Raw genomic sequence first — 12,426 nt, 5'->3', positions numbered from 1 at the left:
TAAATGAGTGCTGCTTGTTACAAGGCACCTTTGCAATTCCCAATTACACCTAGAATGTGTCCTGCCAAACAAAACATTTTGCTCAGACATATTCCATATGTGGATTGCTTAAGTGTAGAGTATTTATTGTTATTTTGTTTGTTTGTTTGTTTGTTTGTTTGTTTTTCAACCAGAAAAATACTAAAACATAGGTTATTTGAGTGCCATCCAGGCTTTTTCATTTAAGAAGAATTTGTTCGGGTGAGTGTTTACACGTTAAATGAAATATATTAAATATAATTTTGTAAAGAAAGCCAAGCAGAGGGCTTAAACAGCATGAAGCAGGTGGGTCGGTAAAGAGTAACTCTAACCGTGTTCACTTCATTTCTAAGACCAGTGTCAGACCGACCAGACTGTACCCAGAGAAAGTGAGAGACACTGTATCTGCGCTCAGAGAGCTGAACACTAGCAATACAGCTACAATGAAACTACGGCATCAACAATATTTTCATCTAACTTTACTAAACAACAGCAAAAAAGTATCAAATATATACATTATTTACAGAACATTTATAATCCTATTTCATAAAAAGTCACAAAAACAAACATGTGCATGTATGTGTGTGTGCATGTGTGTGTGTGTGTGTGCGTGTGTGTGTGTGTGTGTGTGCGTGCGTGTGCGTGTGTGTGTGTGCGTGTGTGTTTCTAAATCATTCAGGCAAGAAGCACCAGGCCTAGGCTTTCATGCTGAACAAAAAATCTTTTGACTGATAGTAATAATGCATCCAGGAAAACCCTCCTGTCAAAAATAAAAAGTCCCTTAAGTCTGGATGTGGGCTTGTGGGTGGTGCGAAAGTTAGCAATTACACAGACTTCAGTTGCTAGCTTTTACCAACTACACACACACACACACACACGAATTCACACTTTCACATGATTTCACCCCCCCCCCCCCCATCCTACATACACAACCACATTTGCGATGCAATTTGTGTAGTTTTTCCTGCTTTTTTTTTGCAGAAAACTACTTGCATTGGAGAACTTGCAATTGCACGAAAAGTCTTTCGCTGTGTTTGTTGGTAAACGAGACTTTTTCTAGCTGTATTCATGTTCGACGCACGTGAATCGAAGTGGGCTTTGGCTGAATGTGTGTTCTGATGACGTCATATGACACGTCTTGGCCCAAAACTGCAGAAAATCTGCGCTAATTTCGAATAATTGCACGCTCCTCCGAATATTATGGAGTTTGCTTGATTTTGTGTTCATTTCTGCGATCACAAACCCCAAAATCCTGGAGGGACTGACTCTATACGCTTACCATTTTATGTTACGTTTTAAAAGTTTGTAGCCTCAACCTGTAGAACATGAGTTCCCCCTCATCCCAACTCTTCTAAATCGTGAAGTGAATTAATGCTACGTTAATGAGACCGTGTTGTGCTTTAATAGTGTAACCATTCATTCATTCATTCATCTTCAGTAAATGCTTTATCCTGGTCAGGGTCACAGTGAATCCAGAGCTTGTCCTAACACTGGGTGCGAGGAGGAAATACACCCTGGATGGGACATCGGTCATTCACACATAGGGGCAAGTTGGAGTGGCCAGTTTACCTACTGGCGTGGCGTGGGAGGAAAAATGAGGACCTGAAGGAAACCCATTCAGACACAGAGAGAACATGCAGAACTCTACACTGACAGTAACCCAAGCTCAGAAGTGAACCAGGGACCCTGGAGCGGTGAGGTGGTAAAGCTACCTGTTGCGTCATCGTGCCAGCCTAATAGTATAACCAGTAAGTCGAAAAAAGTAGCAGGAAAGCTGTAAGCACATAAGTTGTGATTTGTAATAAAAATGAGAAAAATAGAAGAATTACAAGTGACGTTAAGATCCAGAGTTATAATATGAGAACTGTACTCATCAAAGTAACGTCATAAACACAGCTCCAGATTGACAAGTCGGACTATGGATTTGCGATTAATAAAATGACAATTTCAGATAGGACAATAACTTCACAGTGCCGTGCAACAAATTAACTGTTGGACCTTCAAAATTAATGAAGAAAGTAACAAAGTTTTAAAGAATTTAAAAAGTTGAAAAAGTCCAAGACTATGGAACATAAAACTGAAATATTCTGGTCCCCCCCTCTCTTTATCTTTCCCATGAGAGTGTCTCTATGGTGTCATGTCAAACCCCAGCTGTCAGAATTTTGATGTCTTAATAAATTTTTCCTCTTGCGCTGTCAGCTAAGAAGCCGGAGATGGATGGAGGAGCTGGTGACCTTCAACCTTACGCTCTGCCCCTTTCACACCCCCAAACCCCCTCCATCTCCCAACAAACACCACCCCAAACCTGAGCCTCGGATCTGGCTCAGAGCTGAGTGACCCGCCATCACCTCAGACAGGGACGGATTAATGGACTTGCATGAACCGAGTCCAAGTTTAAGTTTGGCACTGCAGGTTTAAACCACAAACCCCATTTGCTAAATTACTATCCTGAGATCACTGAAATTACCATATTAGTTATTCTGATGGACATACACACTTCAAAACACACACACACACACACACACACACACACATACCAACATGAACCGACCAAAGGAACATCAAACAGGTCAGGACAACTACACTTGAGAGCTGAGAGGGAATGTAACCTTTAGCCTTTGACCCCTGAGATCAAATGTCAAGGGTGGCTACCGTAACCCTAATAACAGCCATGGAAACCCTGGAGCCTGGAGAAAGTGTGTGTAAATGTGTGTGTGTGTGTTTCACTATGAGTCTAGTTATCTAGTTTTTGAGAGTTAATAATGGAAGCCATATCTTTTGTACACAAAAAAAAAGTTATAAAGTTATATAGTGCAAATAGCTACACAGTAAGTTTCAACCCATCATCGAATGTTTTTCATGATCTTAAAGACATTTTGATATTTTTAGAATTTTTCTTTTAAGACAAATATAATTGTGAAGTTGATGTCTATGAAGGAATTTATAGCCAAAATTGATCCGTGAAAATCTGCAACAAATGTTTTTTTAAGTAATAGATATATATATATATATATTAAATCCCAGCCAAACAAGTAGTTTTCTTTTAGAACAAAGAAGCCACAAACATTCAGCATGTGGGACTGTCCAGAAAAGTGCTAGAAAAGCAGCCCAGGTTCTAAGTTTTAAAGTCTTCACTACTAGAGATTTTTGTGTGTGTGTGTCCAAACTAGTATATGTATATGTTGAAGTAGGAAAAATATATAATATATTTTATAATTCTTTTTGAATTTATGAATGAACAGTGTATCCTGATAACTTTATTAAAGAACATATTCTCTAGTTATGATTGAATGATTTCCCACATTATGATGACATTACATAAAAAAAAAAATTAAAGGTTTAAGCTCCTGAGACTTTATATAAGGACATTATAATTTAATATAAGAGGACAGATAAGTTTATAGTGTCATTTGCATTATATTATATTATATTATATTATATTAGTCATGGCCAGTGCATTAATTTAGAACGATGATTAAACTGACTGGACCTACCTGTGCGTTATACTGTATGGTTTGAACACACCCCTTCCAGCCAATCAGAACTGAGTATTGAATTCTTGAATCTGATCAGTCAGGGAGTGTTGATTATTTTTCTACAACTGTAGCTCTGACAATAGCTCTTGTTACAAATGTGCTCATTCTTATACACCATTGTTTTTTATATTAACAACTTGTAAGGTGAATGCTCCACATAAATTTAGTAAAAAAAAATATGTGGAATTGTTGACATTTTGAAGCTGTCTTTTTTGGAAGTCTTCAGTACCAGCACTTCCTGCTCCTTTTTGAAGTTACAGATTTTCCTGTAACAAGACAAGCTGCATTTTTTTTTAATCTTACAAACAAAAGTGTTAACAGGAACTAAATTGTTTGGTTGATGTTCCACAACATTAAACGTAACTATAAATGGCTAAAGGTATAACATCATTCGTTAATAAATAAATAATTGCTAGTGTTTTGGTATTAAAGGAATTAAACACTGTGAGACACGCTGTTGTAGGAAAACCTTAGCAACACATCACCCCATCATTGATTTATTTATTATAACAGCATTCTGGGTCAGTCTTAACTCCTTACTTTATTTAATTACATTATATAATATATTATTATTATTATTATTATTATTATTATTATTTATATTAGTTAATATTATATTGTATTATATAATAGCAGAGTTTTGTGAATGCATTGATTTCTAAAACATGGCTGTGTGTGTGAGGATTTGTCAGATTGACAGCAAAATCTTTCCAGCAGAACTAAGATCATACAGAGCGCTCAAGCTCATCGTTACTTGTCTCTTGTATCATATCGCACTGCGTTCTACATTCTTTCGCTCTTTCCACGTTTCGATGCGTCTCTATTCAGCGCTTCATGTCATCACAACTCGCCGTGCGCTCTCTCGTTGAGCTGACTGCCGATGATGCCACAGATAACTAATCGACACAAAGGAGATGAAAACACAAACAACTACTAAACAAGCTTTACTCGTTCTTATTTCCACTTCAGCACACACTAACACGCACAGCTCCGCTGCTGCATCCTGCTCGGAGTGTGCGACCGTGTGATATACTGCAGGACACGGCATGCTCACAGCACACTCAAAGTGCTCGGTTAATAAGCGACCACAAAATACTTCAGATCGATACAAACTGAACCTGACAGCTAAATGAAACAAAATAGCCGCAGCTTTTAATGATGCATTTAGTGCAGGCCGATACTGCAATAACCACGACAAGAGATTGCTCAGCAAACTGTGCTGCCTCTGTGATATGAGCTGGACAGATGGGTGCGTTAAGGCAATAAAAAAAGGATGGATGGATAGATAGATCAAGAGGTGATTGTTTGCAAGGATAAATGGATAGAAACGATGGAGGGTTAAAAATGAGAGTCCACTGAATATATACAGACACAAAAAGGATGAATATCAGAAAGTCAGAAGCAGAATCTAGAGGAAAAAGAAGATCGATATCTAGAGACAGGAGGGTGCTGAATATTTACAGTAGAGACATGGACATGTTTAACGGGAAGGGAGGGAAGTGGAAGGATGAATGGCAAGAGAGGAAAAAAAAAGGAATCAATATCTAGAGAGAGAAAAGGGATTTTACTATTTAACTATTTAGAGGGAAAAAAAAGATGGCCGAATATCTAGACATATTAGAGAGATGGATATTCTGGATAAACAGGATATCTAATAACAGGAATGATCATTTTGATGTCTAGAATATTCCCATATTATGAATGTGTTATTTTCTCAAGAAAATATAAGAGGTCAAAATTCAAAGACAAAAAAAAAAAAAGGGATACATGGAGAAAATAATGGAATGAACATCTAGAGAGAGGAAAGACCAACATCAGGATAGGATGAATATCTAGAAGGAAAAAAAGGGAGGAACATCGGAAAGAAATATCTGGAAAGAGGACAAGGTTGGAAATCTCGAGACAAGACAAATACCTAGAGAAAAGAATGGGATGAATATGTGGAGACAGAAAAAGGCTGGAAATCTTGGGACATAAGATGGATGAACATCTGGAAATAGGAAGAAGGATGACTATCTAGAGACAGGACTGTGTTGAATATCTAGAAACAGAAGAGAGATTTAATATCAGATCGTCTTACCTTGACACTGGCCAGTGCGCTCCTCGTATCCAGGCTGACACAAGCATGTCCCGATGGGCACCAGCCATTCCCCGTCGGCACCGCAGTACATTTTGGGCTCTTGGCGCTCCTCTGAGTGCTCCACACACGCACCACGCACTTCCACCAGCGCCGACGCATCTGCACCTGCTACTGTATTAGGGAAGCTCGCCAGGTTCCTGACGACCAGCGGACATCTCTTATAGAACACTCGCACGGAGACAAGCGCCACGCATGCACCCACGTCCTGGAAGGCCAGGTAGAAGCCCCTCTGGCTGAGCGCACCCACAGTGCGCACCTCTGTGTTAAGCTTCATGACACGGTCTCCCACGTCCACCTGTGTGAAGCTCTCGTCTGCCGCCACTGTGTCGATCTTAGCAAAGCGGCGCTCGGGTACACCGTGCTCTTCATCCGAGTCCGACTCCAGGTAGTAGAGGTTGAAGGTCTCCTTGCAGGCACCCGTGGCGCCAGGTAGGCTGTTGCAGTCACGTAACGTGAACTTGATCTCTATGTAGACACGCTGCGCCGGGCCGCGCTCCATCCAGTGCGTGCGCAACCAGTTGTTCTGACTCGACTCCAACACGTTACAAACCTGGTACGTTCGGATCGGGACGTTCTTCTCATCCATGATGCTCACCTCCTCCCACTGTGGATCACACGGAGAACGTTTCAGAGAAACTGACATTACCATGGCAAAAAATAGAAATAAAGGAAATACATTAGGAGAGAAGTGAGAGAATTACAAGAGAGAGGAACACCATTAACGAAATAAAACAACAATGTTTTAAAGAAAAATACTATTTTTTTTGGACGTCATTTCATACGTATGGAGTTCATAACTTAAGTAATTAAATATAATGCAAACAATATTTTTCTGAATTCATAACTTCGTTGTCAAGCTTGTTACTACAACTTATATTTCATTAGTCACGCATTGAGTGTGTCCATTATGCTTTATTTTATGGGTTTACAGGTGATTGTTTCTTTGTGTATAGTTGTGACAGTTTACAGACACAACTCACTTTTTTCTCTTTTTTTTTTTTAGTCACACCCCGTCAGCTCTTTACAGCTGTCTCATGCCAAACCATGATAGTAGTGAGATATTTTACTCATAACCGTGAGTGAGTTCTGGCAACCATTCAAACATGAAAGTTGCATGTTCTGAAAAGTGTCCAGAAAATCCTATAATTGCGAGATAAGTATAAGCATAAATAATCTCAAGCAAAGCAAGGATTTGAAAATGCAAACAAGCCTTGACACAACTGCCATCACTCCCATAAGATAAAAAAAAAAACCTGTTTCATTTACAGACTGTAAGAACAAAAAAGCATGTCATTTATTAGTATTATTTTTAGACTGTTTTAATGTAGTAGTAATTTGTTATAATCTGTGTATTACATGAAATCACTGAACGCTACATTTGGGGCATTTTGGATAGAATTGAATAGATAGAAAAGTCTCACAAATTCATTTCCATGATTTAGACCAATTATAGATAGCCTGTAAACAACAGTAAGGGGTGACGCACAGCCATATTATAACTGTATAACAGGAAGTAGGTCATTTAAAGTTAGTCCATTATATCATTATCCTATTTTTAACAACTGCTTGATTTTTCAATGAATTATTTTTCTTAATGTTAAATACAAATGAATTCCAAAAATAGTAACAGACCTTTCTGAAAGCACAATTTACACTCAATGGATCTGCAGCATGTGCTTTTCTTCTAATATGTAAATTATACAGCTCTCTGCCATGCATACACACTGTAGTGTTTGTCTAGAATTATGAGACGAGAATAGCTTCTCTACAAGGATTTCTATGGCACTTCATAAGTGTGTGACTCAGCAGTAGGTGAAACAGGCTTCAGAGAAACACTGTGGCCTATTAGGGCGTGCACTTTTTTTTTTTAACGGGGTCATTTATTTCAATTAATAAAAACAATCTTGCAGATCAGCACGGTTATTGTAAAAAAAAAAAAACAGATTAAAAAAAAAAAATAAGATGATTGACAGGAGGTTAGATTGAACTTGTGAAAAGCAACGCAAGATCTGCAAACATTTCAAGCACTACACCCAATCTCCTCAACAAAAGGCAACATATAAAAGAGGAAATATGAACTACGTGCATTGATATGTTACTGGTTCATCATGATGCCTGGCTTGTTTTATTCAGCTCTGGAAGTGAACTGAGCATGCTGTGAGCATTCTGGCAGGTCGCAGGTGTTCATGCAGTCTGATCAATCAGGCTTTTCCATGGTGAGCCCATATGTATTACCATAATCACTGTTACCAACAAATTATATTTACAATCATGATATCTCTCAAAACAATCGCAAACCTAATTATATTTTTGAATTGTGCAGCCCTGTAATTCCCTATTTACCTAGTTTACCCTTAATAAAATCATTAAAAGCTAATTGTGTACACACAAATTTGTTTATTGGTCTGTTGTTTATGATTTTGTTGGTTGGTTGACTGATTTATTTTTTAGTTGGGTGGATGATCAAATGGTTATTTTGTTTGTTGGTTGGTTAAGTGCATAGTTTGTTTGTTGTTTGGTTGAAAGGTTATTTTGTTAGTTAGGTGAATGGTTATTTTCTTTGTTGGTTGGTTGAATATTTATTTTGTTAATTGGTTGGTTGACTGGTTGTTTTGCTGGACTATTGGTTATTATGTTTCTTGTTTGGTTGACTAGTAATTTTGTTGTTGGTTGGTTAAACGGTTCTGTTGTTGTTTGTTGGATGCGTGGTCATCTGTTTATTTTATTTGTCAGTTGGTCAACTGATTTATTTGTTGGTTGGTTGACTAGTTAATTTGTTTGTTGATTGGTCAAATGGTTCTTTTGCTTGTTAGATGAGTCGTTTACTGTTTATTTTATTTCTTGGTTGATTGAATAATTATTTTGTTAGTTGGTTGGTTAAGCGGATATTTTGTTTCTTGGTTGGTTGACTGATTTTTGTGTTTGTTATTTAAGTGAATGGTTATTTTATTTGTTGATTGGTTGACTGATTATTTTGTAGGTTGATTGGTTGTTATGTTTTATGTTTGGTTGACTAGTAATTTTGTTTGTTAGTTGGTCAAACGGTTCTGTTGTTGTTTGTTGGATGCATGGTCATCTGTTTATTTTATTTGTCGGTTGGTCAACTGATTTATTGGTTGGTTGGTTGCCGAGTTAATTTGTTTGTTGCTTGGTCAAATGGTTCTTTTGTTTGTTGGATGGTTTTGTCGACTGATTATTTTGTTGGTTGGTTGGTCGGTTGATTGGATATTTTATCTGTTGGTTGGTCAACAGAATATTTTGTTGGTTGGTTGGTCGGTTGATTGGTTATTTTGTTTCCCGGTTGGTTGACTAGTTATTTTGTTTGTTCGTTGGTAGAATGTTTATTTTTTGTTGCACGGGTGGCTAACTGGTTATTTTATACGTTGGTTGGCTGACTGATTATTTTGTTGCTTGGTGGAGTGGTTATTTAGTTTCTTGGTTGGTTGATTGGTTATTTAGTTTGTTGACTGGTTACTTGATTCAAAGTGTGTCATGTTGCTTGTTTGGTTATTTCACTGCTTATCCATGGTAGATTATTTGTTATTTCTGAGCACTGTGGCGGTCACTGTTTTATACTCTGGTTTTCTATTCATAAAGCTCCTGAAAACTATCAGCAGTCATGTGTCCAGACTGAAATTGTTCTACAATAAATAATCTCCTCAATTATTCACAAAATCAGATTGCAAATTGAGCAATGAAGAGACAATAGCTGTGAAACCAATCTGGTCTCTAGTGTAAGGGAGTAATTCAATGTGCGCAGCTCTCTCCTGTCCTGTGTGCACTGAGGGCCAATGAAGCGAGTTACTGATAAGTGCCCCTGTCCAGAGATAGCAGACCAGGAGGAGAAAGAAGCTAATTGGCCGTATTTAGAGCTGAATGCCCTCCCACCATCGCTGCCAAAGAGCTGTCAGTCACACAGGTGATCACAGAGCACAGCCAACGAAGCATTTCCAAAAGAACTGGATCACATGTCCATGGCTAGTAGTGGTATTAATGGCAACAGAGGTTAATTTATTGTGGTTTATTTTAACCTTGAGTCTGAGCTCTCTTCTTTGGAGAAAGGCTATTTCTCAAGAGAATATTTGGCACAGACGCCAACCATTTCTGTCAATCTGAAGGCTCAGGAAGAAGGTATGCATGAATAGTGGGCATGAAAGCAGCAGGACTGAGGGAGCATACTCTATCAGACAGAACCCAGTGACCTACAAGATCTGAAGCCCCGTTCTTTCAGAGACACACACGGAACCGCTCACAGTTTCAGTGTTGCCAAGTTTCCCCTTTTTTGGAAGTTGAGGGATAAAGTTTCCCAACAAAGGCCATTTCTGTCTCCTTGCACTATTTAGGAAACCTGATGCTTGTCGCAGTAACCTAGCTATCTGAATTCCCATCAGACAAAGAGAGCGAGAGAGAGAGGAAGAGAGAGAACTGGTTCTTTAATACTCACCCCTCCTTCCGTCGGACTCGCCACCCATGCCAGTTCTCCCTGCACGGATCTCGAATCCAGCAGTGTAACTGAGATATGAAAGTAAAAAAAAAAAAAAACACTTAAAAGAGAGAATACAGGAAGAAACCTACCTGTGAATTTGTTCTGTCGCATTAACCACTCTGCATTACAGGAAGGAGCCTGAGGTTACAGAAAGAACAACCCAGAATTGATCTGTTTCATGTGTACGGGAAACCCGAGGCTATGGTGACAGGGATATTGCTGAAGTCCGAATTTAAAACAAAACAAAACAAAAATTTCTGAAAGGCAGTTTTTCTCCACTAGGTGTGTGGTATGACATTTTTATAATATACTAAGCAGTAATTAATAAATCATGCTAAAAATAAAAACAACAGCAAGTCCTGCGATGAGGATTAATTATGTTTTTCAAACTTTTCTTGCAACACTCAGTCAGTGAATTATTGGATTTCATTTACTGACAAAGGTGCTTGTGACAATGCCTTCAAATCCATCCAAAATAACGGGAACAGTATTTATGTGTGTGCCCTAAAGATCATTTTGTTAAAGTAAGAGAAACATATTCTCTATAAAACCTGGCAGAGGAAAAAAAAGAAATCATTTTGAAAGAAAACTATTCAGCAAGAAAGGACAGATTATATCATCTGGCATTTTTTATTAAAAAAAACAAAACAAACAAAAAAACAGCAACTAAACGCTACATTGAAACAGTGTGTTTATTTATTTCCTTTTTTTTTTTTTAATTAAGACCATGTTAGGCTATTCATTAGGTGCACTAAACTCATGCCAACTGCAGATATGGCATTAACCAGTGCAGCAGTTCTACAAAAGTGTCATTATAAAACAGATCAAATAGTATTTATATACAATAAAAATACATAATGAAATATTTTTTTTTATGCACGGTTATTTCAGGGATGATGAAAGCTCTGGTTTATAATGAATTTATTGGACTGATACAGTTTTATACTCTCAGCAGTGTTTATTTTTTGATCCAGCTGAAGATGCAGGAGTTAAGTGAACACTGCAGGTGTTAACTCTGTGTAAGAGTCACTTGTTTACCTTCGTTTGGAGGATAAATCCGCTGCAGGGTGCTGATACCCGCGGAAATCCCAAATAAAAGTGTAGCGATGGAGTAAATAATCCCGGCCATGTGCAACACTCTTCTGGTCCAGTTTCTTTCTTTCTTTCTCACTCTCTGTGTATTTCTTTCTTTCTTTTGTCTGTTCTGTGTATATCTCTGACACGCTCTCGCTGTGTGTGCGTGCGTGTGTGTGTGTGTGTGTGTATATATATAAGTGCGCGTGCGTTATAAATATATCCGAACCTGTGTTATCGCTCTAGTCCCTGTCTGTAACACTGCACTGAGCCGAGAGCGCGAGGACACACAGCTACGCTCCGAGCGCTGAGGGGGCGTGGTTATGTCTGGTGACGCGGCTGCCAATCAAAATCAGGTCTTTAACTTTCATTAATTTAACCATTATCTCCAAATGTATTATTTTTTCAAATAGACCTTGCCTCACCAATAAGCATCTTTAGATTGACGAAGAAGAAAAACCTAATAATGTTGTTTGTTTGTTTGTTTGTTTGTTTGTTTATGTAATCTTTATAAATTGTTATAAATCTTTGTCATGCTTATTTCCTGTTTTGCTACTTGGAACTTCTTTGTCTTTGTAAACTGATTTATATTGCATTTAAATAAATAAATAAAAAATAGTTTATTCATTAATTTAGTGTGTGTGTGTGTGTGTGTGTGTGTGTGTGTGTGTGTGTGTGTGTGTGTGTGTGTTTATTTATTTAATTATTTAGTTAGTTAGTTAGTCAGTCCATCCATCCATCCATCTTCCATACCGCTTATCCTTCCTTCAGGGTCACAGGGAACCTGGAGCCTATCCCAGGGAGCATCGGGCACAGGGCGGGGTACACCCTGGACAGGGTGCCAGTCCATTGCAGAGCACAATCACATACACAATCACACACCCATTCATACACTACGGACACTTTGGACATGCCAATCAGCCTACCATGCATGTCTTTGGACTGGGGGAGGAAACCGGAGTACCCGGAGGAAACCCCCGCAGCACGGGGAGAACATGCAAACTGCGCACACACAGGGCCACGGTGGGAATCGAACCCCCGACCCTGGAGGTGTGAGGCGAACATGCTAGTTAGTTAGTTAGTGTTAACTATTAATAAAAATTATACATAATATTATTCAGAATATTATTTAACATAATATTTTTAGACTGTGCATTGATGAATTTATGACG

At 38.4% G+C, this 12,426-nt stretch overlaps 1 protein-coding gene across 2 annotated transcripts in view; it reads right to left on the bottom strand.

The window, feature by feature from the left end:
• LOC128620934 (ephrin type-A receptor 4-like) overlaps positions 1-11,848 on the bottom strand; it is a 58,703-nt gene extending 46,855 nt beyond the window's left edge. For both annotated transcript variants that reach the window (XR_008388196.1, XM_053646303.1), the window contains exons 1-3: positions 11,219-11,848; positions 10,139-10,206; positions 5,635-6,298 (exon numbers count right to left, since the gene is read on the bottom strand). Coding sequence is in view for 1 of the 2 variants with exons in the window: in XM_053646303.1 (XP_053502278.1) it covers positions 5,635-6,298; positions 10,139-10,206; positions 11,219-11,309 (823 nt within the window). In the remaining variant the exon portion in view is untranslated. The remainder of the gene's footprint in view (positions 1-5,634; positions 6,299-10,138; positions 10,207-11,218) is intronic.
• Between the last annotated feature and the right edge of the window lie 578 nt (positions 11,849-12,426).

Source organism: Ictalurus furcatus, chromosome 17 (assembly GCF_023375685.1).
Source record: "Ictalurus furcatus strain D&B chromosome 17, Billie_1.0, whole genome shotgun sequence".
NCBI classification, from domain to species: domain Eukaryota; kingdom Metazoa; phylum Chordata; class Actinopteri; order Siluriformes; family Ictaluridae; genus Ictalurus; species Ictalurus furcatus.
This window is presented reverse-complemented; position numbering and strand designations above follow the sequence as displayed.